The sequence below is a fragment of the Enhydra lutris genome, unplaced genomic scaffold, assembly GCF_002288905.1.
Source record: "Enhydra lutris kenyoni isolate GAN:26980312 unplaced genomic scaffold, ASM228890v2 scaffoldscaffold10, whole genome shotgun sequence".
Taxonomy (NCBI): domain Eukaryota; kingdom Metazoa; phylum Chordata; class Mammalia; order Carnivora; family Mustelidae; genus Enhydra; species Enhydra lutris.
In genome coordinates, this window is record NW_019154094.1 from 40,974,887 (window position 1) to 41,002,085 (window position 27,199).

At 46.7% G+C, this 27,199-nt stretch overlaps 1 protein-coding gene across 2 annotated transcripts; it reads left to right on the top strand.

The window, feature by feature from the left end:
- The first annotated feature begins 1,281 nt into the window (after window positions 1–1,281).
- LOC111144315 (TatD DNase domain containing 2) lies at window positions 1,282–26,280 on the top strand. 2 transcript variants are annotated; one of them, XR_002640385.1, is made up of 8 exons: window positions 1,282–1,738; window positions 1,853–2,260; window positions 8,953–9,447; window positions 18,874–19,755; window positions 21,891–22,018; window positions 23,508–23,691; window positions 23,883–23,980; window positions 24,104–24,167. XR_002640385.1 is itself a non-coding variant. In XM_022498553.1 (8 exons), the coding sequence occupies exons 2-7, from the start codon at window positions 1,859–1,861 to the stop codon at window positions 24,242–24,244; spliced, it is 2,232 nt and encodes a 743-aa protein (XP_022354261.1). In that variant the 5' UTR covers window positions 1,282–1,738; window positions 1,853–1,858; the 3' UTR covers window positions 24,245–24,272; window positions 24,452–26,280. The 2 variants fall into 2 exon arrangements, 1 of the variants encoding a protein (XP_022354261.1); XM_022498553.1 differs by lacking the exon at window positions 23,883–23,980 and adding an exon at window positions 24,452–26,280 and having other exon boundaries at window positions 24,104–24,272.
- Window positions 26,281–27,199: the final 919 nt, after the last annotated feature.

Genomic DNA, 27,199 nt, shown 5'->3' on the forward strand with positions numbered 1-27,199 from the left:
ATTTACATCGAATCAGGTAGGAGAATGCATTTCCCCACATCCTCAGCTACAAAAAATATTACATGCTTTTTGATCACTGACAAATAGGTGCAAAATTATAATTTTACTTGTATTTTTAAGTGACAGAGGTGGAGACATTTTTTTTTTTCACATACCAAAGAGCCTTTCATAATTTTTGTCTGTTCCTTGGTTCATTCCTGTTTCCATTTTATTTTTTCAAGTTTTTATTTTAATTCCAGTTAACATGTTTACGTTTTAATACTTAAGTATCTCATTAAGAAACTTCCATCAGGTGCCTGGGTGGCTCAGCAGGTTGAGGGTGCCTTTGGCTTAGGTCATGATCCCGGATGCTGGGATCAAGTCCGGCATCAGGCTTCCTTCTCAGCGGGGACTCTCCTTCGCCTTTTCCCTTTGTTGCCCCTTTCCCCACCTCCCCACCCGCGCGCGCGCTCGCTCTCTCTGTTAAATTAATAAGTATTAATAAAACGTTTTAAAAAGTTTTTCAATAGTAAGGATATCAGCCCTTTGTCATGTGTTGCGAATATTTTATTAAGTTTGTACCTTGTCTTTTAACTTTGATATTTTTGCCCGGCAAAAATTTTACATTTTACATTTTTGTGTAGCCTTTTTTTTTGCCTATGGCTCCTTACTTCCGACTCGGCCACTTTCTGGGTGTGTCACTTGGTCTCTCTGAGCCACAGTTTCCTGCTCTGCAAATGGGGTCACGATGTTGGTGCGGGTTCGAGGAGGGGATCGGGACCTGAACCGTCCGGCTAAGCGGCGAAGCGCTGAGCAGCGGGTAACCGCACTGAGAGATGGAGGTCCGCGAACGCCCCGAATCCCACGGAAGGCTGGCGGGGGGAACCGCGGCCCTACCTAGCTTCGCGCTCTTCGGGCCCACGTGAGTGGCTCCGCCCCGCCTTGCTTCCGACCAATGCCTCCAAGCCTCCTGGCCAACAGGCGAGCTCCATCTTGCTCGGGGTCCCGCCTCCTGCCGATTCGAGCAATGGGCGCCCTCCGTTCTGCGCAAGGCCCGCCCCCGCCGCACGCCCGGCTGCGGGCCGCAGGGCTCGTTCCGGGAGGCGGGCGCAGCCGAGGCCGGTGTGGCCGGAGCTCGGGCGGCGGCCGAGCTGGGGCTGCAGGACTGGGGCGGGAGACCAGGAGGCTGCCGAGGCGGGACTTTCGGGCCGTGGGGGCGGCGGGGTCGACGTCTGGGCTGCGGCGGCGGGGACGGAAGGGGCGGCCGGGCGAGCCGGAGGGTGTCCCGTGGCGGCCGAGCGCGGCACCACCGGCTCCTGAGGGGCGCCTCGGCCCCTCGGGCCCCGGGCTGGTCCGCGGGGCCGCGGGAGCAGGGCGGGCTGCGCGCCGGGTCCGGCCCTGCCCTGCGGCCCGCCCTCGGCATTCCGGGCCTTTGGGCCAAGCGCCCGCCAAAGGTTGCGCGTCCGGTCGCCCTGTGTGGACTCTAAGGCGCCTTGTAATCTTTTGAAGCGCTTTGACATCCCCAAAGTGCTCCGTACTGCAAACTAAATCGAAGCGCTTTGTAATCCCGGAAGCGCTTTGACATCTCCCTAGTAGCGCTGTGCAAACTGTAGCGCTTGGTGATCGCGGAAGCACGTTTTGGGTTTGGAAACCAAACCGACGCCCTTAGTAAATCTCGGATCGTTTTGACTAAGGCGAAGCGCGTTGGCATCTCCGAAACCCTGAGAACTGTGATGGGCAGTGGAAAAAAGGGGGAAAGGTCAGTGAGACCCCTGACTCTGACCTTCTGGCTTGCCCTCCCCCAGGGGACCCAGGGTGGCGGGAGTCTGAAGAGGGCTGGTATTGGAATCCAGGCCCCCTCTTTGCCTTGCAGGTGCCCATGGCGTCGGAGCGGCGCAAGGTCAAGTACCACTGGAGCAGCACTTCGGAAGGGTGTCCCCGCAAGCGCAGCTGCCTCCGGGAGCCCAGTGATGTGGCCCCCTCCAGTCGGCCAGCTCCTACCTCTGCGTCGCGTTCAGGAGGGACCAGCAGCCCCAAGCGCCTGAAAGTCCAGAAGGAGGACGATGTGGCCTGCACGCCGAGGTTGCCCTGGGGCTCATCCTGCCGCAGAAATACCTCCTCTTCTCATTCCTCTGATCCAGGTGTGGGCGGGGCTGCCGCCAAAGGCTGCCTGATTCGGAGCACACGGGGATTCCTTTCGTCAGGGGGATCCCCTCTTCGCCCTGTCAGCCCCTCTCCAGAAGAAATGGCTTCTCTAGAGGAGGAGGCCTGCAGCCTTAAGGTAGGTGGCTGCGACGCCTTGGAATCGGTGAAGTTCCTTCCACGTGGCTTGAGCTGTTGGGGGAAGGAGACTAAAAAGGGTCATGTCCTTCAAGATCTTTGGGGTCTTCCCACAGGTCTGCTTATGCAAACCCGGGAGACCAAGGGCTTGGTCAGGGGGGTGGGCTACAGTGCCGTGGAGAGGTAATTTTCATACTTGGCAGCACTTGAAAACTGTTTGGAAGGCTTTAAAACGCTTGTGCCTGCTTCTCATTTCGATTTAATGGGGTTGGGGGAAGGTCTGGGTCTCCAGATTTGTAAATCCTCCCGTAGAACTGTAAGGTGCAGCCAGGTTGGAGGTTCACTGCAGTAGAAGGTGGGGGTCCTCAGGAGACACAGACCTATTTGCTTCAGTTGTAAATTTAAGGCATTGTGCCCTTGTACTTTGAACTTCTCTGAGTCACAGAATTGAGAATGAGAATTTGGTTCTTGGTGCAGCTTTTTCCCAAAGTTAACGGTTCCTGGCACCTTGGGGTTTTGCTTGGTGGGTAGGGTAAAGTGTGTTTTGGAGCTCAGCTCAAACATTTAGTTCCCCATTGGGAACATGCAGGAGGGTTTCTCAGAGCAGGTACATTACGTCCACTGTTTCATTTTATATGAACTTAAGGGATGACATTTTTCCAGTGAGGCAAGTTCAACCTGTGGGAAAGAGAAGCAAATGCAATTCATCTCTCTGTCGGCTGTTTCTCTGGTGAGAGAGTGAGTACTAGCTAACGTTGCTGGCGCACGTGTGCACTTCATCCACTCTTTCAGTCAGGTTTTGAGCAAATATTCATTGAGGGCCTAGATCATCCCCCGAGTGTCTTAGTTGCGTGGGATTCTCCAGTAACAAAACAGATCACGGCCTAATTAGTTTGCATTCTGGATTTGGAGCTCTGGGCCTTAAGAGGTGAGGAGTTCTATATGTGGAAGAGTGGAGGAAAAGCCTTAGTTGGGTGAGATGGGCTGCCTTCAGATAAAGTGATCTTAAAAAAGCAGTGAAAAAAGGCCCTAAGTGTCTCGAAACTTCTACTGAGTGGTTAGATTATGTGCAGCTGAGAAACTAGGCTGTTGTTGGCTGTTTATCCTGGGGAACTCTTAGATGAAGTGCTCCAGGTGTTTTCACTGTGGACCTCACAGAACTCTTGGTATGGCACATGGATTTTTTTTTTTTTTTTTAAAGATTTTATTTATATACTTAGAGAGTGTATGAGCATGGGGAGGGGCAGAGGGAGAAGCAGACTCCCTGCTGAGCAGGGAGCTCAGCGTGGGATCCCTGGACCCCGGGATCATGACCTGAGCTAAAGGCAGACGCTTAACCCACTGAGCCACCCAGGCACCCCTGGATTTTTTTTTTTTTTATAAAGTGATTTCAAAATCTTTGTCTTTAGCATAAAAATACATCTCGAATATGACTCAAAGATAAATCAAGTAAATAGAGGACTTTGCCATATAATTTAATCTTGTAGTTAATCCTTGATACAGTTTTTCACTTGATTTAGGGCAAAGCATGAAATAATCTCAATTGATTACAGTTGACTTCAGTGACAAATAGAGACAGAATAAAGCCTTTCGGGAAGGGCAGGAATCTGCCTAGCCTTTCAGTTGTGCTGCATCCCAGGCTCAGGCTGACCTGCAGACCAGGAACCAAGATTTGAAGGTATAGCCTTTAATCCAGGTGGGTCTAATTCTGTCATGGACCCATCTTTATCTTATTTATTAGGCCTGAGGGGTGTTTTTTGCCAAAATCAATTTAATGGTTAATCATGGAGCAGTGAGTAGTCCAGTCCTGCCTCAGAAGTTGTGGGGTTAGTGCCTTGCTTTTTAGTTAGTAAGCTCTAGAGGGTTGCTGGGTGCCAAGGACTCTGTTGGGTTTTGGAGCCCTGAGATGGCTTTTAAGGAGCACACATCTTGGTGGGAGGGCTTGAGAAGTCCCAAGACGGCCTCATGATGTGTTGTGTGCAGCATGAGAGCCCAGAATGGAGACGGGAGAGCTAGGTAAGGGGCCGATTGCAACAAGGCTTCAGTAGCTAAGGGAATTTGGATTTTATTCTAAACCATTAGAGAGTTATGTAGAGTTCTATACACAGGGAAGGCAGGTGTGCATTTTTGAAAGATCACACATGTTGAGTAGAATATGGGGATGTTGATATTATTAATCCTAACTGTCCTTCTCTAGCACTGCGAAGGGCTCTGCCTATGATATTTGTTAGTTTGAAGACAAGGTACAGTACTTGGTTCATCTTGATGAATTACAAAATGCCTTTCTTATCTTTTCTCTCAGTCTGTACATCTTTTCCTCATACTCTGAGTTATGTCCAACTCGTTTTTCTAGTAAGTCCTAAGTCTTGTCAGCAAGCACAGCCCAGTGGCACTCACAAAAACAGCATGTTCTCCCCCTTGGTCCTTCTAAGGTCCCCTCATTCCTACTTTTTACCCACCTATCCACCTGTTCTTCAGCATTTGCTCTCTAAATTTTGAAGGGTAAACGCTTGGCTTTGTTTGTGGGTCCCCCATTATCTTTCTGTTCTCCAGCTTTAGTGCAGAGGTCTCAGCTAGGTCGCAGAATATTCAGAGGGGAATGTTCTGGCTTTGGTAACAACGCCACAGTCTGGGTAGCTTATAAATGTATATTATATACTTATATATTACATACTTATATTAATATAATATAATATATATTATACATATATAATACTTATTATATATAATATTATATATTATATACTATATGTATATTATATACTTACGAAATGTATTTCTTATAGTTTTGAAGGGTGGAAGTCTGGGATCAGTGGTCCAGTATGGTCAAGTGAGGGCTCTTTTCTGGTTTGTAGATTTCTCTTTCTGTCCTCACATGGCAGAGGGCGGGCAGGGGAGCTCTTTTGGGGACTTTGAGATAAGAGCACTAATCATGTTCATGAGGGCTTCACATTCATGACCTAATCACTTCTCAAAGGGCCTAATACCATCCTCTTGGGGTTAGATTTCAACGTACGAACTTGGGGGGGGACCCATTCTGACCATAGCTACACTGAGCAATTTGGATTCCCTAGAGATTGCTGCTGGCCAGCCTCTTACTGTTTGTTCCTTATTTCCTCTAGGACAATTGTTTGAAAGGTTTTCTTGGGTTCTCGTGGTAGCTGATGATCTTCGTTTCTTCTGTAGAGAAAGATTAAATTTGTCTGTTGTGAGCACCTTCACCTACCTTACATTATTAGTCTTTAGTATGACCTTTATTTCTGCTTCACTTCAGGGAAGAAAGACTGGAAGGGAAAACTGGAGAATTTATGATGTGATAGATTTTGATCAAATAGGATTCTCAGTGTTTGACCCTTAAGCTCTCCCATAATCCCGAGAGTCTTGTGAAATAGGCAATATTATCTTTACGTGTCAGTTAACAAATATTTACATATTGGTTAACAAATATTTGAGCACCTAGTATATGTAGGTGCAGGGAAAGGAGACTCAGAAATGTTAAGTAACTTGACCAAGGCCATCCAGCTGGTATGTGGCCAAGCTGTGCTATCCCAGATCAATGGGACTTCAAAGCCTGCATTCTTACCTCTGCAGCTCTCTGAGTCTCTGCTCTGTCCTAGCCCAGTGTTAGCTGAATGATGGAGAGACGAAGAGGGCAAGATCCTTCCCTTGAGGAGTCTCTGCAGTGTCTGGCACCAGCCCAGACACAAGAAGCCATTGTGTATCTTGGCTCTTGCATGACAGCTTTCCTCTGTGAGATGTCCGGTGCTTGGGTGGAAGTCTGTGCTAGGGGTTGTAGTTGCGAAGAGGAAGGCAGTGGTTGAGGCACTGAATAGTCCTTCATCACTGAGCACTGTGTGCACTGTTGTAACAGGTGCATTTGAAGTACCAAGGGTCAGAGGAATGAGTGACTAATGTTGAGAAAGTCCTCACAGAAGAGGTGCCTTTACAATTCTCCTGACAGAGGAGGAGGAGGAGGAGAGGACATTTCAGGCAACAGAACAATGTGTGTCCAAAATATGTTAGGAAATGCTGGTCTGAAGTGGTTGGGATATGACTGATTCCTGAAGGTCCTCACTTCCCTTTTCTCCAGCACCCTTTTTCATTCCTGGGCACCTGGGTGTATGGATAAAGGTGGGAGATGATTCTGGAGAAGAAGCTTGGGGTCCAGCCTATGAACAGCTTCTGATGTTAGGCTCAGATGTTGGGGATGTTTCCTGTGGGCAAATGGAGAAGCACTGAAGGGTTTTTATTTTTTTATTTATTTTTTATTTTTAAGATGTACTTATTTATTTATTTGACAGAGAAATCACAAGTAGGCAGAGAGGCAGGCAGAGATAGAGGCGGAAGCAGGCTCCTCGCTGAGCAGAGAGCCTGATGCGGGGCTCGATCCCAGGACCCTGAGATCATGACCCGAGCCAAAGGCAGAAGCTTAATCCTCTGAGCCACCCAGGCAACCCAGCACTAAAGGGTTTTAAGCAGAGGTGTGATGTTGGCAGATTTTAGAACTCCTCTCGCACACTGTGGAGAAAGGATGGAGGGAGTAGGCAGGGAGCTGGGTACGAACCATTGAAATGGTGTAGGCTGTCGGTGGTGAGGGCAGGAACAGCATCTCCACTGAATCTTTCCCTCCTGCCTTCAGAGATGCGTAATTCACTAAGCAGTAGTGCCACGAAAAATGAAATCTCTCCTGTTTGAAGCCAGGTGGTTCGTCTCTGCTCTTGAACTGAAGGCCTCATCTTTGCCTTTATAGCCTCCTCTCCACTTCTGAAAATCTTGAGTGACCTGGATCCAGTTCAGGTCCTTGTGGTCTTTGACATCACAGCCTTTGCTACTGTTGCTCAATTTTCGATTTTCTCTATTCTCCCTTGGTTTCCAGGATATTAGGGGGAGCTTGAGCTTGCCCCGTTTCTCCCACTTAAATGCGCCATGTGGCAGCTTCCCTCTCTGTGGGAGGGATGACAGCCATGGCAGCTCTGGGAATTGTAAGGCCACATGAAAACATAAGGTATGGGGGCACCTGGGTGGCTCAGTTGGTTAAGCATCTGCCTTTGGCTCAGGTCATGATCCCAGGAGCCTGGGATGGAGTGCTGCATCTGGGTTCCTGCTCAGTGGGGAGTCTGCTTTTCCCTCCCTTCCTCTCTCTCTCTCTCTTTCTGTCAAATAAATAAAATCTTAAAAAAAAAAAAAAAAACACAAGATATGTTGTTCTAATTCTAACCCTTCTCTCCCCATAGTTACAGTCCTGGCCTTCATTACCAGGGTTGGCAAACTGATGGTCCTTAGGCTGAATGTGGCCTACTAGGTCCTCAAAAGTATTCAGTATTTTGGAGATTTCACATTAAAAATATATGCCTCCAGCCCACACCTCTACCTTGAACCGGAGACTTGAGTGACCCACTTCTGCTTCCGCACTTTTACTGCCTTTTCCTGTGTTCTTTCCCTCTCTGGCACTTCTCACTCTCTAACATACATATATTGCCTTTCTTCTGGTTTTCCTTTCCCTCATCACCTAGAGTAGGAAGTCCAGTAAGCAGGTGTTTTTGTATGTTTTGTTGGATACTAAGCTCACATGGATGCTAAGCAAGTGCGCCACAAAAACTGCTGTTGAGATGGAAAACAATTCAATTTGAGATCTCGTGTTTTATATGAAAAACTGGAATCCACGACTCTGGGTCTGTACTTGCAAGCGGCAGCAGTTGGTTTGAAGTGAGGAACTGTGACCCTGCAGAAGGCGCAGGGGCTCCTCTGTTTGTTGTCGACTTTGTCTTCCCATGTAGTCCTCTGCCCGGCCTGGGGCGGGGGTGGGAGGGCAAGGACAGGGGTAACTGGTCGCACAGGCAGAGGTGGAGATGTCAAAGAAGGGATTTGGGGCCTTCGAGGATGAGTAGGAGTTTTATCAAGTGTAAAATGAGACTGAGGCGAGGGTGTCACAAGCAAAGAAAGTTAGGTTTGCCTGTGACAGTACAATGGCCATGTCCAAGGATGGCAGGTGGTTGGCAGTAGTGAGAGAAGCAGGCTGGAAGGTTGTGACTGTATCCCGTAGGGTATGCCCAGGGAGCCTTCAAGCTTGTTTTTAACGTTTATTAGAATTTCGTCATATGGAAAGGTATAAAAAAAGACTTATCATCTTTCCCAGATAATCCCTATAGACATTTTTTTTTTTTGGAAGACAGAGATCAGAAGTAGGCAGAGAGGCAGGCAGAGAGAGAGGAAGAAGCAGGCTCCCTGTCGAGCAGAGAACCCGATGCGGGACTCCATCCTAGGACCCTGGGATCATGACCTGAGCCGAAGGCAGAGGCTTTAACCCACTGAGCCACCTAGGCGCCCCTCCCTATAGACATTTTTTTTTTTTTTTAAGATTTTATTTGACAGAGAGAGATCACAAGTAGAGAGAGAGAGAGAGAGGAGGAAGCAGGCTCCCTGCCTAGCAGAGAGCCTGATGTGGGACTCGATCCCAGGACCCTGAGATCATGACCTGAGCTGAAGGCAGAGGCTTAACCTACTGAGCCACCCAGGCAGCCCCCCTATAGACATTTTTAAAAAATGCCCACCACGTTAGAAAATTGAGACTCGGGCACCTTAGCTACTGTCACCTTCCGTGTGATTGGTATAGCCACCACTGATTGATTCCTATACATAATTACCCTCTGGGTAACCATTTCACGAACTGTGATTTCCACCCCCCCCTTCCAGGTTGATTCAAAAGATAGTTCTCGAAACTCCACGAACTCTGAATTTGCAGCTGAAGCAGAGGGTCAGAATGATACAAATGAGGAACCAAACAAGGTGCAGAAAAGGAAGAGGGATCGATTTCGAGACCAGGGCTCTACAGTGATCTACCTGAAGGCTATCCAGGGCATCCTGGGAAAGTCGATGCCAAAAAGGAAGGGAGAGGCTGCCACGAAGCCAGTGCTGAGCAAAGGAGAGCGTCCCAGCCGTGGAGAAGAGCCAGTCAGGAGTGTCACTGTGTCTCCTCCTCCGAAAGGGAAAGAGTCAGCCCCAGAGGTGAGAGCAGAGGACGAAAAGGCTGAGCTGGAGAGGAGCAGCTTCTGCGACAGGAGAGTGGTGATAGACCCTCAGGAGAAACGCAGCGAAGAGACAGCTGGTGCCCGAAGGACAGTCCTTGACAAGCACTCTCCAGCCCTTGAGTTTTTGGATGACTCCGACTCTAATTTAGAAAGCCAGAAGGTAAGCTGAGCTTATACCAAGCATGGGGGGTTTTTAGTTCTGTTGATGATATGTATTTGTTGTCTTTCTCATTTGATCCTGAGTGTTACTCATTAAAAGCAGCACTTCACTTACCAAGGACTCTGGGACAAACTGATGGTTCTTTTCTTCTCTCTCTCTTTTTTTTCCCCCAAAGATTTTATTTGAGAGAGAGAATGAGAGGGAGAGTGAGCACAAGAGGGGGGAGGGTCAGAGGGAGAAGCACACTCCCCACTGAGCAGGGAGCCTGATGTGGGTGGGACTCAGTCCTGGGACTCCAGGATCATGATCTGAACCAAAGGCTTTCACTTAACCAACTGAGCCACCCAGATGCCCTGATGCTTCTTTTCTAAAATACCTTTCAGAGTTACTAAGAAATCTCAATTCAGTGCTATCTCTCTCTCTTTTTTTTTTTTTCCTTTTTTTGAACTTAGAATTTATATGTTGTTAGGATATGCATTTGCCTGCCCTAACAAAGGCCAAAATAACAGTGACTTAAAGACAATAGAAGTTTGGCTTAAGGAGGAGGGACCCTGCTGCCATCTGTCTTGCTGCTTTGCTACGTCAACCCAGTCTCTCAACCCAGTCTCCATCTGTGGTCTGAGTGGCTGCTCTGATGGGACCCTGAGGACATTACCTTGACATTCCAAGCAGTAGAAAGGGGAAAAGAGAAGAGGAAAGTATGCTCCCTCCCATTTAAGAGCTTGACTCAGAAGTCCACATCACTTTTGCTTTTAGCTACTGACGGGAATCTAGAAACCTGGCCAACACCTAGCTGCAAGGGAGTCTGGAACATAAACTTTCATGTGGAAGACTTATCTCCAAGTCACTTGTATTGCTCTTGAAGGAAAGAATGGTATTGGAGGGAAACTAGCAATTTTAAACATAGTTTATGCCTGGGCGAAAAGGCTGTTGTACCCATCTCTGCTTATCTTTATTTATATATCCTTTGTGGCAGCTCCTTGAATCTCGTTAGCTCTTTCTTCCAGCACTTACCTCCATATTTCTAAATAATCTTGCACTGTGTATTGATTTTCTAGTTGCAGACCTCTGTGGACTGCCTACTTAGAAGAGGAGAATTTAGTTCTCCACGCTAACTTTGGCAGCACCATACCCATGAACCTGTCACCTCTGTTTCTAGCAGCTCCCCATGTTGTTGTCCTATAGTTTCTGGCTAAATCTGTTGAAGGTTTATTATCCCCACGTTCATAGCAGAATGTGGTATGAACTCTGAGCACATTTCCTCTCGTACAAAGTTTATCTTCCTTGGAGATCATCATTGCCATGTTTTTTCCTTTAGTTTTCCCTGTACCTATCACTGATTCATCCCCAAACTGCTGGTGCCATAAAATTCTCCTCAAGGTTGTCAAAATAAGTCGTCCCATTTTTCTTCTTGGAGGTGTACTTCTCTTAATTGTTTCCTTGGTATTCCCATTTTTCCTGTTTCCTTTTATTTTTGGTTTGTGAGTAATTAAGGTGAGTGTATATAATAATACATACTATTTTTTTTCTTTTTTTAAAGATTTTATTTTTTTGACAGAGAGAAACACAGCGAGACAGGGAACACAATCTGGGGGAGTGGGAGAGGGAGAAGCAGGCCTCCCACCGAGCAGGGAGCCAGTTGTGGGGCTCGATCCCGGGACATTGGGATCATGACCCCAGCTGAAGGCAGATACTTAATGACTGAGACACCCAGGTGCCCCACCCCTTTTTTTTTTCATTTTTGACATACTTAATTTCTAAGAACACTGATGTTTTGAATATTCCTTTTTAAAGAGTATCCTGTTCTTGTTTTGAGGTTATTGTGCCTTCTCTGGTCTCTTCGAGAATGTTATAGGTTCGAGAATGTTATAGGTTTGTTTTGAAGTTTTCTTCTACTTTCTGCACTACTTTTTCTCTGAGTTTCCTTCTGATTTTTGTCTTTTTTTTTTTTTTTTTACTAAGTATTTTGGTTTCTGTCTTATGGTAGGGCTTTCCTGGGATGTGTTGGTTGTCCATTCATATTTAAAGATGGAACTTTCAAAAGATGATTGGAAGTTCTAAGTGTGTGGATGAGCTTATCCACTGCTGGCTTCAACAGAGGGTGATGACACTGGGTAGTTTTGTGGGGGCCCCAACTGGATCGGCGGCTTCATTGTCAGAGGCTGCTCAGTGTCCCTGGTCAAAATGCTCAACTCCCCCACCTAGGAGGCACCATCTGGCTGGTGCTGTTCTGAGAGTCAGGTTGAGAGAAGTACCTGGGTTCTCACTGTCCAACATGCGATGATCCCTCAACCTTGATTGTATGTCCATTGTTCCTGATTATTCCATAAGTTCCTTGGCTCAGCTTTATCAAGTGTGAACCGTAGTCTTTTGCTGGATGGGGAAAAGGCAGACCCATCTGCAGAGGATGGGAGCAGGGATCTCGGGACCTAACTTCACAGGTTTCCAGCTCATTCTCCTGTTTTCATCTCCAGTTTCACTTTCTTTTCAGAGGTCTGCTACCTCCAATTCCTGAGCCTTTTGGGGGGTCTTGTACTGTGACTCAACATGTTTCTGGGTTTTTCTCACTGCAGACTTCGCTTTTGGCCATCTGTGATCTGTTTATCCAGTAACTGTTCATCTGTCTACTCTCTATCTCTAGTAGCTGATTTTTATCTAATTCGCTTTTCTGTTTTTTTCTTTATGCTTTCGCTTTGTAGGTTTATGCCTTTTGCTTTTTCAAGTTGGTTCATACACACCACACACACACACACACACATTTTTTTGAGACCATGCACACAGCAGGTGAAGGGACAGGGCAGAGGGAGAGAGAGAATCTTAAGTCGTGCCTGGTGTGGGGCTCAGTGTCATGACCCTAAGATTGTGACTTGAGCCAAAATCAAGAGTTGGGTGCTTAACTGAGCTGCCCCTGTTTCCTATAGTTTTCAGAGGGTTTTTTTTTTTTTTTTTTTTTTTTTTTTTGACAGGAAGGACAAAAACTACATGGGTTATATTTAACTGGAAATCCCAAGAACAATAGGTTTTGTAACCTTTTTCTGCTAACTCTGTGATGGGTGTGTTTCCTGTCTGATGTTGATCATGATCTTGTTGGGCTGCCTAGAATTCCCCTTGTATGGATGAACCTTCCAAATTTACACACCTGAACTCCTGTTTGTCAGGCTGGACATTTAGAATGTCTTTGTTAAGTATATATTGGGAGGCAGCATGATATGGTAGGTAAGCACTGGGTGTTGGGATCAGATAGTTTGGGTTGAAATCCTGGCCACCTGAACTGTGATCATGAGAAAGCCACTTAACCTCTTTGAGCCCTAGTTTCTTCTGTGTAAAAAGTCACAGTTCTTGAAATCTTATTATGGTTCAACAGAGGTCAGCAAACTTATTCTGTAAAGGGTCAGATAATATTTTTGGCTTTGTGGGCTGTATGGCCTCTGTTGTAACTATTCAGCTCTGCTGTAGTAGTGTGAAAACAGCTAGGGACAGCATTTCAGTGAACAGGCCTGACTGTGTTCCAGTGAGACTTGGTTTATACCAGTAGACATGGCTTACGCCAGTAGACTGTGCATTGGATTTAGCCTGCGGGCCAGTTTGCTGAACCCTGAACTGATGCATGGAAATGCTTTGCTCAGTTCCTAAGTGTACAGTAAGACCTCAGTAAATGTAAATTTAAATTTTACCATGTTGCTGAGAGTGTAAGGTATTCATGAACATAGGTAATGTCCTATTTTCTCAAAAAGAAAATCCAAGGGACCCCTGAGTGTCTCAGTTGGTTAAGTGTCTGGCTTTGGCTCAGGTTGTAATCCCAGGGTCTTGGGATCGAGTCCCATATTGGGCTCTTTGCTCAGCAGGGAGTCTGCTTCTCCCTCTGCCTGCCATTTACCCCCACTTGTGCACTCGTGCACTCTCTCTCTGGCAAATAAATAAATAAAATCTTTAAAAAAAAAAAAAGATAAGAAAAAAAATCCAAAAACCTTTTCTTGGCCAACTTGACCATATAAGCCTTTCAAGGACTTAGATGACATAATTATAAGTCTTTTTATGGTGTGTATTTTTAGTTACATGTGCATTTTTAATTTCATATTTTTTCACCACTCTGCCTTTTTTCCCCACTCTCACATATCATTAAATAATTTTGTGGAAACTTCACATGTCTTTGACATGGTCTTTGTTGTCCCTGGAGTTCCTTTTTGAGTCATGTAGTGTGATTTATTGAACTTCCCTGATCATAAGAATGAGAGAATCTGACCCAGATCTGAGATGGGATGTGGGAATTGGTGTTTTTAAACAAATAATCCTGGAAGATAGGTTTGGGAAGCAACTAGAGGATGTCATTTACCCTTGCTTCTGATTTGGAATTTTAACTTATTTTTATTTTAACTTTTTATTATGGAAAATTTAAAACACTTATGAAAATTATCTAGGGGTGCCTGGGTAGCTCAGTCGTTAAGTGTCTGCCTTTGGCTCAGTTCATGATTCCAGGGTTCTGGGATCGAGCCTTACATCGGGCTCCCTGCTCAATGGGAAGCCTGCTTCTCCCTCTGCCACTCCCCCTGCTGTGTTCCCTCTCTTGCGGTATCTCTCTGTCAAATAAATAAAGTCTTTAAAAAAAAAAAATTATCTATATACCCGTCACTCGTCTTCAGCAATGAATTCGCTGCTAATCTTGTCTTTTATCTCTATGACTTTTTTTTTTTTTTTTTTTTTTTAAAAAAAAAACAGGCTCCATACCCGACCTGGGGCTTGAACTCACCACCCTGAGATGATGAATCACATGTTCTATGACTGAGCCAGCCAGGTTCCCCTCTCCACAGATTATTATTATTTTTTTTAAAGATTTTATTTATTTATTTGACAGAGAGAGATCACAAGTAGGCAGAGAGGCAGGCAGAGAGAGAGGAAGGGAAGCAGGCTCCCTGCTGAGCAGAGAGCCCGATGCAGGACTCGATCCCAGGACCCTGAGATCATGACCTGAGCTGAAGGCAGCGGCTTAACCCACTGAGCCACCCAGGCGCCCCTCCACAGATTATTTTGAAGCAAATCCCAATTACTCTATCACTTCATCCATAAATATTTCATTGTGAATCTCTAAGATATAGTGATCTTTAGAAAAAAACAAACATAATTACAATTTTATTAGATCATACACACACACACAGAATCCGTAATAACAGCGGTCCAGTCATTGATTAAATAATCCTGTTGGCTTCATGATATTTTTAATTTGTTTAAAACAGTATCCAAATAAGAGCCATATGTGGCAATTTCTAAATATCCTAAGTCTCTTAGTCCCTGTAGATTCTGTCTCCTCCCATTGTGATATAATTTTTTGTCATAAAAAATAGGACATTTGTCTTGTAGTTTTCTGTAGCCAAGATTGTGCTGATGAGATGTAGCATTTTTTGAATCCATGTTTAATTCTGTCCCTGGAAGTTTATCCCCAGTTGCCAATAGCTGTTCCTGTTACACTCAGGCAGTTTGTGATTCATTTTTTCTGGAAGTGTATTTTGGGATTGCTACCATGGAGCAAATTCCAATTATTTTTCAGGTTACTTTCTGAATAAATAATACTTTTATTGTTCAAAAATGAAAAATAAGTTATTTAGTGAAAAGTAGCTTTCCAGCCTGGCGCTGTGTTGCCTTATTCCTCCACTTAGATACCAGTTTTCAGTTTCTCAAGTATTTTCTCACTGCACCTTATGCATAACCACTTAGCCATATTGCTTCATTTTAAATTTTTTTTTATTTTTAAGATTCTATTTGAGAGTGAAATCACGAATGGGGTGGGGAAGGGTAGAGGGAGAAGGAGAAGCAGACTCCCCTGGGCTGGGAGTCCAATGTAGGGCTCAATGATCCCAGGACCCCAAGATAATGACCTGAGCTAAAGGTAGACTCATAACTGAATGAGCCACCCAGGTGCCCCTACTGTATTGCTTTTTATTTTTATTTTTAAATTTTTATTTATATTTTAAGGTTTTATTTATTAGAGAGCACAAGCACCGAGCAAGAGTCAAGGGGAAGAGCCAGAAGCAGATCCCACTGAGTAGGGAGCGGGACCGGGGGCTCGATCCCAGGATCCTGAGATCAGGACCCAAGCTGAGGGCAGACACCTAACTGACTGAGCCACCCAGGCACCCTGTGTTGCTTTTTAAAAGTGAAATTTAAAAAACAAAAAGTGATCTTTAAAAGATTTGTTAAAAATGGGGTGCCTGGGTGGCTCAGTAGGTTAATAAGCATCTGCCTTCAGCTCAGGTCATGATCCCTGGGGTCCTGGGATGGAGCCCTACATCGGGCTTCCTGCTCAGCAGGAAGCCTCCTTCTCCCTCTTCCTCTCCCCCTGCTTGTATTCCCTCTCTAGCTGTGTCTTTCTGTCAAATCAATAAACCCTTAAAAAAAAAAAAGGTTTGTCCAGTGGAACTGTGAGGTCTTATCCCCCAGATATAAATCTGGTACATCTCTTTGTCTAACCCTGTCCCTTCTTCTTTAAAACATGGAAAAGGGGAAGTAGGAAATCTTCCTGTAAGCATCCAACATTAGCTTGGTTGAATTCTGTTTGGGGTCATTTGCCCTCACATAAAAGAACCTATATTGTCTAATACAGGAGACTTTGTACGAATTGGAATATAAAATGATGCCTCCTGGGCACCTGGTTGGCTCAGTTGGTTGAGCATCGGACTCTCAGTTTTTGGCTCAGGTCTTGATCTCCAGGTTCTGGGATCAAGCCATGGTTTCTGTGCTCAGCAGGGAGTCTGCTTGATATTCTCTCCCCCTCTCCCTCTGCTTCTTCCCCTGCTCCAACTTTCTCTCTGTCTAAAATAAATAAATCTTTAAAAAAAAAATGCCTCCTTTCTGGGGTACTATTTTTGGGGACAAAACCTTGCTTTCTGTTTGGGTACCTTTTGTAATTTTAATCAGATCAACTTGTTATTTTAAAAAATGGTAGAATTTTCAAGAGCTGGATTGCAAAAATGGTAGTTGCATGTTACTGTATGTGATAATTGTTTCAGCTTTGAGGTGTACATATACAAAAGTAATGATTCTAGTATGTCTTACTGGAAAAAGGGAAAAAATCTTGTTAAGTCCTGGCAGTACTGCATTTTTTAATTTTCTGGGTTGGTAGAAATTTCCACCATAATTAAGATAGTTTTTGAAGGATTATTCTCCCTTCGAGATTGTTTTAAAAAACTCTTTTTTAAAGATTTATTTATTTTAGAGAGTGCATACACATGTGGGGTGGGAGGGGGTGGTAGAAGAGGGAGAGAAGTAGACACCCCAACTGAGTGTTGAGCCTGATGCAGGGCTCCATCCCAGGACCCTGAGATCATGACCTGAGTTGACATTGAATTGGTTGCTTAACTGACTGAGCCACCCAGGCTCTCCAAAACTTTTTGTTTAAAGTAAGCTCTCTGTCCAAGGTGAGGTTTAAACTTGCAACCTGGAAATCAAGAGTTAAAACCAAGCACCCCTAAAATCTTTTTATCGGAAATTTCAAACACACTCCAAGTAAACAGACTAGTGTTAAAAAATCCCCCAGGTGCCCGTCACCCAGCTTCAGGAGTTCAGATTAAGTTTTAAATGTGCTGTCGTTTAAGTTATGTTGCATCCTGGGAAAGATTCTTGTTTGGATATTTTTGTTGTTTAGGAAAGGAGTAGCAGGAAGAAAATCTAAAATTGGAAAGTATCATATGGGAGGTTTATAATTCATTAACATTTTTGTTACCAGTATTTGTTTCCTTTTGGAGTGTAGGTAGTGGTATGGAAGGTTAATACAGACAGTAGAAACAAAAAATTTTGTTCCCATTTTAAAGAGGTAATCAGTTTATCCATCATGCTTCTTTGTAGTGAATTTTTCGTTATGTGAATTGTATTTGCATATACAAATATTTTTAGGAAAAGAGCTTTGTAAGTTGTTGCTCTAGCCATCTGGTCCCTGTGGGCATAGATGGTTTTGTTAACCAAAAGAAACGAGGGTCCTTAAACGGTCTTCTTGCATGAGTGGAGATCCATGTTTTTACTGTATTTCTCAGACTTGATTTGTATCCAAGCAACATGGAGACTTAAATACTGAGTCCTTGGGGACCTGTTGAATCACAGTATCACAGAAGAGGGTGGGGTAGCCTTCAAAAGCCCCCAGCTGGTTCTGATGTGAAACTAAATTCAGGAGCCATTGCCCTATTTATTCTACAAATTAAGTCATCAAATATTTGTGACCGCAGTATGCTAGGCACTGTTGTAGGTGTCTGGGAGACATGAGTGAAGAAAATGAAAATTCCTGACCTTGAAAACTTCTGTTCTAGCAGGGCTAAATTGATTTAATGTAATGTATAGCTGGTTGATCCATTTATCATTGCCAGCCGTGGCTTAAACTAAATGTTTTATTTTGCTCTCAATTTTGTGAGTGAGGAATTCAGAAAGGTCTAGAAAGGGCAGGTCTTGCTCGAGGGTCAAGGTGGTATTCTCCCAGGTGCTTCTGACACTCCAAAAGCCTGGCAGGGCTGCACGGGCAAGATGCTCACTCATGTGGCCGGCAGTTGAAGCTGGCACCTACAGGTGACCTCTCTAGAATATGGTGGGTGTTAGAGAGGTCTGGTGTCTTCCTGGTGGTTGGCTTCCCTGTGAGGAGCAAGCTGACAGAACCAGGAGGAAGCCCCTTGGCCGGTCTGACAGCTGCTGTGTTCTGTTGGCTACAAGCGATTCACTGGATTGGCCCAGGTTCAAGGGGAGGGGAGGGCTCACAAACCCCACCTCTCAGTGTGGAGTAATGTAAAGAGAATTTGCAGACATATCTTAAACCTACCATGACTGTGTGATTTTGCATTTGAAATGTTAGAGTAGAGACATGTTAGAGATGAGATGTGTTGGGGCACTGCTTTTCTCTAAAATCCCCAGTACACATTGTGTTCTAGAGAACAATTTTTCTCCAAAGGGATCATTCAGAAAGGGAGTGCAGGTTTAGCATCCCCTTTGAGGATGATACTTTTTTTTTTTTTTTTAAGATTTATTCATTTATCTTAGAGTAAGAAGAGGGCATGCGTGTGGTGGGGAGAGGCAGAGAGAGAGACACTCTCCAGCAGACTCCCTGCTGAGCGCAGAGCCCGGCACAGGGCTTGATCCCATGACCCCGAGATCATGACCTGAGCCGAAACCAAGAGTTGGGTGCTCGACTGACTGAGCCACCCAAGTGCCCCTAAGGATAGTATTCTAAGACTTTGGTTGCAAGTTTAGCTATCTGGTTTGGTTTGGTTGCAAGTTGCAATCTGGCTCACATTGTAGAAATTACAAGGAAACCAGGCAACAGAGTAAGATAAGGAGATAATGCAAAGCCTTCACCGTGGCCAGAAAAACAAGGCAGAGTTTATGTTGCGCTGATGACCATGTATGAAAGGCTGTCTTCACACAGGAAGGCTCACCCATTGGTTTTGTTTTCTGCAGCCTAAAGAGAGGGAGGTGGTGATAGAGCACACCTCTTCAGGAAGTGACTGGTCTGATGTGGATGAGGTCTCCACAGTCAGATTCTCTCAGGAGGAGCCCAGCTCGCTGAAACTCTCCACAGTTCCGGAGCCTTCTGCCTTCCCCACGGACTATGTCATGTACCCGCCTCATCTGTACAGTAGTCCGTGGTGTGACTACGCCAGCTATTGGACCAGCAGCCCCAAGCCTTCTGGTTACCCGTCCGTGGGCAGCAGCGGTGGCGACCCACTGCAAGTCGGGAGGAGCAACCGGGGCCTCCTGAGTGATTATTCCCCTCACTCCACAGTGAGCTCCCAGAACACCTCCAGAGACCAGGAGCTGACCGAGGAGGGCAGATCCCAGAACTCTCGTTCATTTCGTTTCTCCAGAAGCTCAGAAGAAGAGGTGAAGGAGAAAAGAGCACTCCAGGAGGAGGCACCCCCTCGTTCCTGTGGAGGACATGCGTCTAGCTCCCTGCCAAGGAACCATCGGGAGTCAGGCCTAGAGGGGGGTTTCATTGATACCCACTGTCACCTGGACATGCTGTATTCCAAGTTGTCTTTCAAAGGGTCCTTTACCAAGTTCAGAAAAATTTATAGCAGCTCCTTCCCTAAGGAATTTCAGGGCTGCATCTCTGACTTCTGTGATCCTCGGACACTGACAGATTGCCTGTGGGAGGAGCTGTTGAAAGAGGATCTGGTTTGGGGAGCCTTTGGCTGTCATCCTCATTTTGCACGTTACTATAGTGAGAGTCAAGAGAGAAATCTTTTGCAAGCACTGAGGCACCCCAAGGCTGTGGCATTTGGGGAAATGGGCTTGGATTACTCGTATAAGTGCACCACGCCTGTCCCAGAACAGCACAAGGTAATGAGGCCCTCCTTGGTTTGCACATGGTTTCAATTCCTCGTTCAGTTGCTGAGCCTAACAATAAAAGTTTCTGTGCTTTGGGATCTAGAGAATTTAGAACCCTTAAAAATAAAATTGCTCTTGTCCAGACCATCAAGATGTCACTTGCCAAATGCTTCACCAACTATTTCTTTACTCTTTCTTAGGTAGGAGAGGGGGATAGTTACTCTGTGACATCTTATGGCTAATGATATATATGGCAAGACATTTGTTTGCCTTTCTTCTTGGGAAACAATCAGTTTTACGTGTGTTTAATTAAACTGTATTTTTATTATGGTTTTAAAGTTAAGTGTGTCCCTAGAAAATATTTGGAAAATACAAAACTGAAAGGAAGAGAATTTCCCATCCCACCAGAAATGGCAGCTACTGCCATCTTACTATGTATTTTTTGAGCACGGACATTTGGCAGGGGAAGGGTGGTTCCAGCATTTCAATATAAGTTTCTGAGTTGGGAAGGAGCAGGAGAAGGAGAAAGACCCTCCCACCTTGTCACTTCTCAGACTGCCAGGTTGCCTTTATTGTAGAATTTATTGTGTGCAGTTTTCCTGGGGCTGCATGATAGGCTGGGTCTGCGTGCCCATTGTGCTCCAGGCCCTGGTGAGTGGGTGCGTGAATGCCAGCCTGGGCAGAATTTAGCAAGCTGGCTTTCCCTTTGGCGCTGTCCCCAGCCTAGCTGGGCCAGCCTCTGCTGTACACTAATGCTGTCCCTGCCCATTGCTACTGGCATCTATGGTTAATTGTGAATGAGGAGAGGGAATCTTCTAGAGGCAAAGGTTTCTTTCTTTTTTTTTTTTAAAGACTTTATTTATTTATTTGACAGAGATCACAAGCAGGCAGAGAGACAGAGAGGAGGAAGCAGGCTCCCCACTGAGCAGAGAGCCCGATGTAGGGCTCAATCCCAGGACCCTAAGATCATGACCTGAGCGGAAGGCAGAGGCTTTAACTCACTGAGCCACCCAGGCGCCCTGAGGCAAAGATTTCTTAATTTTCCCTTGACCAAAGAGAAAATTCAGAGAAGGTATAGTACTCTTCTGACAAAGCAGAAGACTCCAGATCTTTAAAAACCTTTGGGAGACAGAGATTCCAATTTGAATAGAGTTGTCTGTGGCAACCAATAGGCATGCAAGACTTAACAGTTAATTTACATATGAAACAATTTCAGGTGTTCAAATACATCGGAAGGATCTCATTTATTTATTTTTAAAATGATTTTATTTTTATTTGAGAAAGAGCACGAGCAGGGTGGGTTAAAGAGAAAGGGAGAAGCAGGCTTCCCGCTGAGCAGGGAACCTGATGCGGGGGCTCAATTCTAGGACCCTAAGATCATGACCTGAGCTGAAGGCAGATGTTTAACGGACTGAGCCACCCAGGGGTCCCAAAAGTAAAATTAAGAAGAAATAAAGAAATAGAAAAAGGAAGAAAAGAAAGTTAAAAAAATGAAGGTAGTAATTAGAACATATTCCCCTAGGATATCTGATTTTGGTTGAGTAAAGAAAGTAAGTTGGAGAAAATATGTAATTTCCATTCTTTCAAGTATTTGAGCGCCTTCTGAGACAAGGTATTGTGCAGATGTGTGTGTGTGTGTGTGTGTGTGTGTGTGTGTGTGTGTGTACAACTCTTTAGAAAATGTGTGGAAGGTGATTACTTCTTGAGAGTGGGGGTAGAGGTGGGGACAGTGAGGGAAGAACACATAACTTGAACTTGCTGTTCCTGAGCCCTGCCCTGCAGCCCCACGTAAGCTTGGCATAGTGGTTGCCATGTGGAGCAGCTGGGTTTGTGTTTGAATTGTGGGGCTCCAGCTTACCCGTGACAGATGACTTGATCTCTCTTGGAGCCTTCTTTTCTTGACTGCATGGTGGGCTAACAGCAGTCATTTACCTTGGGGTGCTTATGAGGGTTACATTAATAATACACCTGAAACGCTCTGAGTACCTCCTGTGGTAAGCACCCCGTAAGTGTGGGCTGTTCTTATAATTCTGTAGTCTACAGAATTGGAGACTTGGGGGGGGGAGGTTGCCCATTGACCTGGGTGTTGTGGGGATGTAACAGACTCCTGACATGCTTCTGACAGGTGTCCCTTTGCCTTCTCCCAGGTGTTTGAGAGGCAGCTGCAGCTGGCCGTATCTCTGAAGAAGCCCTTGGTGATCCACTGCCGAGAAGCTGATGAAGATCTGCTGAACATCATGAAAAAATTTGTGCCCTCAGACTACAAGATCCATAGGTTAGAAGGCTGGAGCTTCAGTGGGCAGATGGAACGAACACTTCTTTCTGTGTAGGACATGAGTTGGAAAAAGGAAAACTCAGGAGAAGATGATAGTATTAGGTCTTTGTGATGTACTATCTTCTCTAAAGCTTAAGTATTAGATTGAACCATATGAAATTCCTGATTTTGACCATTTTTTACTTACAAAATGGCAATTTCATAGGGTTTGAGCTAATAGCCACGATCACTGGTGAGCAAGAAGGGGACTTTTGTGACTCTCATATCCCTGGTGGCAGGCACAAATGGAGTCTGTGCACTCAGAAAGGAGGTCTCTTGATCTGGGGAGAGGCCACTGTGTTGTTCAGTGACTTAGCACACAGAGAACATTCCAGGGTGCCCCCAAAGAAATTCTTTGCTTTTTTGAATTTGAAAGTTCATTTTCCCCACATTAAAGTCAGTATGTTTTTAATTTTAATTGTATGTAGGGGCTCTTAAGTTTGGTGTGCTGAACTTGATCTACTGTGTGCCTGTTGCGGGTGTTGGCTCAGGGCCCCTGGGAGCAACCATGGGAGGCAGACAAGTCATCTGGTGACTTTAGCGGATCCCAGGGCTGAGGGGGGCATAAGGTGCTGTGGGAGGCAGAAGCGGGACCATTAGCTTAGCTTTGCTGGGGAGCGGCTAGGAGGTGATGGCTGGGCTGGCTCTTTCAAGATGGGTGAAAAAGCAGAGTCTAGAACCCCAACCAGGTGTTGACAGGCAGTGGAAGGTGGTGGGCTATCAGGCCAGACTGCTGCCTTTCAGGTGTCCAAGCAGAGAGCGCGACCTCTCTTGACTGTGGTAGCACAGGCCAGAGATGAGGTACAATCCCTTGGCTCTTCTGGGTGGGTGGGTTGGTTTCTCATGGCTTTGTTTTGGGATGGCTTTGAAGGAAGTCTCACGGCAGGGCAGGTAAACCAGGGCTAAGATGGCTCAATGGAAGTGTTGTGGCTGGAGGAAGCCATGAATTTTCATATTGGTTAACAGTATTTTGTGTACTAAGAACACGAATAGTTAACAAATTCAGAGAAGATTGCCCTATAGTGCCATTCCCTAATATCTTCCCTTTTTTGTTTCCTTCCAGTCCATTTGACTGCAGAAACATAATTTTTACCTATTGTCATTGTGATCTTGGCAGGGCCATAGGCTTTAATTCTGCTTCTTTCCTTGTGCTGTAAGCGTACCCTGTCCCTGATCGTTCCCTCTTCTCTGTGGGGGTCACTTGAAGCGGCTGTGGAGGAGTGGGCGCTCTGACGGGGTGATTGCTGAGAGCTTCAGTCACCAAGATTCTCCCTTGTCTTACTTGTTGGAACCAGCTCTTGTCTGGCTACTGTGAAGTCCTTCCCTTGGATGCAGTCTTTGTGTTTCTGGGACTCTGTCCCCAGAAGAGACTGAGAGGGGAGTTGGGGGCTGTTGTAGAGGGCGCTGTGAGAGGGACCCTGACTTGGAAACCCTCCCCTCCCCTCCCCAGGCACTGCTTCACCGGCAGCTACCCGGTCATCGAGCCCCTGCTGAAGCACTTCCCCAACATGTCTGTGGGCTTCACTGCCGTCCTGACTTACTCCTCGGCCTGGGAGGCCCGGGACGCTCTGAAGCAGATCCCGCTGGAGAGAATCATTGTGGAAACGGACGCTCCCTACTTCCTGCCCCGACAGGTAGGGGTGTGATCAGGCTGAGCTGAGGCGAGGGTGGGTGGGAGGGGGCCGGTCACCTTTGCAAGGTTGGCAGGGCCAGAGCCCCAGTGACTTCCAGGTCTCCTTGGCTGTGTAGATGTCTCCTTGTTGTGGCTCTGCAGAACCAAAAGTCTAGGGGGCTGAGAAGCTGAAGGGTAACCACTCTCTTCCAGGCAGTGCAAAGCCCTACCCTGTAGAGGGTAGTCCAAGGAAGCGTGGGACCCTGCTCACCCAGAGCCCCCCATGACTAGGACTCTCCCTGCACCTGCAGGTAAAGGGGTCTCTACAGGGCAGCCCCAAAGAGGTCCTTGCTGGGGAAGGGCAGGGAGGGGGATCTGTGTCATGGCTGTGCAAAGAAGGCACAGTGATGTTCTGAATGCTTGATGTCTTCCAGGTTCCCAAGAGCCTCTGCCAGTACGCTCACCCAGGCCTGGCCTTGCATACGGTTCGAGAGATTGCGAGGGTCAAAGATCAGCCGCTCTCCCACACCTTGGCCACCCTGCGTGAGAACACCAGCCGCCTCTACAATCTTTAAGCAGAGAGAGTGCGGTCAGGAGAGAAAGGTCAGACTAGAAAAGGTCATAAAGATCACATTATTGGTTTTTAAAAAATCAGGACAAAAATAGGTTTCTCTGCATTTTCTTAATGTAGAGAATGTGAACATAGAGTGAGCATTAAGCCTGATCTGTCTCGAGTGAACTTGGTTTGGGACCTTCTTCCTTTTCTCTTCTCACCCCTCCAGGATGACCCAGTGGCCTGGCAGAAGATGGGTCCGAGGTCAAGGAGGTATCTGGAGAGCCTACTGGAACAGAGAAAAGCAGGACAGGATGTTCATAAGGCTCCACTTGGGGCTGGGGCGGGCGTGCAGCAGAGCAGGATGCCAGTGAGGGGTGACCCCCAGGGCGGTCAGTGGAGAAGGAAGAGGCCAAAAGGAGGGCGTGGCGCATCTGCCAATCCTGATCCCTGTGCTTTCTGACCTTCGGCTCCTGGTGGTTCTCGGTTCTGAATATGAACTCCCAAGTAGGAAACCTCCTCTGGAGCACGTTGGCTGGAGCGCCGTCTCAGAGGTTTACAGTCCCGCCACCGCGAAGTCCTCCCCATCCCTTCCCAGGATGAGTCTTCAATTTGGCTGTCCTATCGCCCGTCTGCTCCGTGTTGGCGTGGGCAGAAGACCTCGGCTGTTGGCCTCACCAGCTCCGCTGCCGGTGGCGTAGAGGGGTTGGGGGACGCTCAGTATCCGGGGACGTCCTGGCCGACAGGGATCGGGAGGGGCTGGGTGCCTCAAGGGAGAGCACCCCAGAGAAGGGGTTTCTGTTTGCTGGAGCCCCCGGGGCCGTAGCTCGCTTGTGTTTGACTGAGATTGGTCCAGTTTGCAGTGGATGCGACCTCCCGCTCTGCTGTCAGGGGCCCCTGCTGCCCATTGCTCAATTTTTGCCCCATTCTCCTGGAACACTGGACCAAGAATACTTCTGTTTCACCCCATGGGACAGCCCCCTGTGTGCCCCACCCAGGTTGAGAGGTAAACCAATTTAATTCTTTAAAACTCTGCCGGGGCTGCTCAGCCCCCGTCTCCAGCCTGTGCAGAACAAGCAGGCCTGGGTCTGCCTTCCACTCCCCTCCCAGGGCTCTCCCTTGCCTTTGCCTCGTCTGAGTCCTTTCTCCATATTGGAAGTGAGAGCCTCTCCTTTGACTTTGGAGCCGTCTGGTCATCAAGTTTTCAGCTCTGTTTTGTTCCCTGCTGGTATATCTGTTACAGGCCCTGGAAGGTTGTAATGGTCAGGGGTTACGTGTGAGGACGCTCTGCACTTTGTCTAAAAGGATCCTTTACTCTGATCTCCCACCGTGAGACAGGACACCCTGAGCCCCTTCTCTGTTTCCTGGAGGCGAGAGGCTTAAATCGTAAAACCCATCCCTTAATGCTGGATTTCTCTAGGTGTTTTCAGAAGGTGCATCTGAGCCTCGCAAGCAAAAAGGGAACGGACTCAACATTTCCTATCTGGTGTTTCTGTTTGGCCTGGTAACGCCTGTCACTGGCCTGGGAAGTAGGCCTTGATTCACGGTCGACCTTCCACAGGTCAGCCGTGGGTTGTCTGGGCCTCTTGTTTGCCAGTGGGGGCTTGTCCTCCTACTTGGAGGAATCAGAGGACTGAGTATTTCAGGGTGCTTTACTGTTGCCCCAACGAACTGCAGCCTGTCCAGCCCCTTCACCACAAGCCCTGTACGTCAGTACTGCCCATGCTGGCAGCGGACAGGCCCTGCTCTGGAGGGTTCCGGGGAGGATGGAGTGGATGTCCCCAAACCTGTGTTGCCTCCCTGCCAAGGTAAAGCACAAGGTGCTATATACTTTCACCTCTAGGATTTAAGATGGTCTTATCTGAGTGTCACCAGTGAAACACGACTGGTGTGGGTGCAAAAGCCGGTGGGCACTGTTTTTGATTCGATTTTTGGCTGGCTGATGTGATTGTGTTTGCTGTGCTGCCGGAATGCATCTGTATCTCCCCCCACCCCCTGCCCCTTTTGGCCATCTCTTTCTGTAAATAAAGTGATTGGTCTTCAGCCAGCTCCTGTGCTCTCCTTGTTTGGTCAGATTTCTCAGAGTGACGACAACAGTTAAGTTGTTGTAACCTGAGAATCCTTGTAACCCAAGAATCCAAAGGTCTGGAGAAATTTTCGAGTGTACATGTGTGTTTCTGCAAAATTAAAGTGGTAGTAAGAATTGGGGCACCTGGGTGACTTGGTTGAGTGTCTGCCTTCGGCACAGGTCATGATCCCAGAGTCCTGAGATTGAGCCCCACATCGGGCTCTCTGCTTGGCGGGGAGCCTGCTTCTCTCTCTCCCTCTCCCTCTGCCTGCCCCTCCCCCTGCCTATGCTCTCTCCCTCTCTCTGTCAAATAAATACTAAAAAAATAAGTAAAGCGGTAGTAAGAACACATTGGTACCTTCTTACGAGTTCGGCTGCTCTTGAGCTTTGACCATTTTATTGCCAGGTAACTCGGAAGTGAGTGCGTGGATCTTTTCTTTCCTCTTCCTCAGTGCTCTGGGAAAAATGGAGCACCCAAGGGTGGTGGTGTCTAAATCCATTGTACTGAAGGGGGCACTTTGGACCGTGAGCTCCTCTGACGCCTCTGGGCAAACTTCGGGGGAAGCCCTGTGTCACTACTTGTGGTCGGTCCTCTCATTTTGTGCTAAGTTATTAATGAACAGTGGTGCACGGGCTAAAAGTAAACTGGGAAAAGGAAGGCTGTGTTCCAAGAATGCTAAAGAAATCTGAAACTGGAGTCGATGCATCATTGAGACCCTGTCATTGATGGTATATTTTCAGCAAAATCCTGTCACTTTGTCTCATCCATTCCTTCCCAGGTGAATACACAGTTGATTGCATCCGCTCGGTGCTGGTCTTATTTGTGGCTAGAAATCTGCTGCTCTCGGCTTTTTAGGTGCTTCTGTCTTTCTCTCTGTATTAAGCTTGGGACCAGTCACTAATTGTTTA

What these genes read in the sequence shown, in the direction of transcription:
- LOC111144315 (XM_022498553.1), top strand. Translation starts at nt 1,859, where the DNA reads ATGGCGTCGGAGCGGCGCAAGGTCAAGTACCACTGGAGCAGCACTTCG. An exon ending in CTGTCCCAGAACAGCACAAG is followed by an intron (nt 19,756 to 21,890) that starts GTAATGAGGCCC and finishes GCCTTCTCCCAG; the next exon opens with GTGTTTGAGAGGCAGCTGCA. An exon ending in CCTACTTCCTGCCCCGACAG is followed by an intron (nt 23,692 to 24,103) that starts GTAGGGGTGTGA and finishes GATGTCTTCCAG; the next exon opens with GTTCCCAAGAGCCTCTGCCA.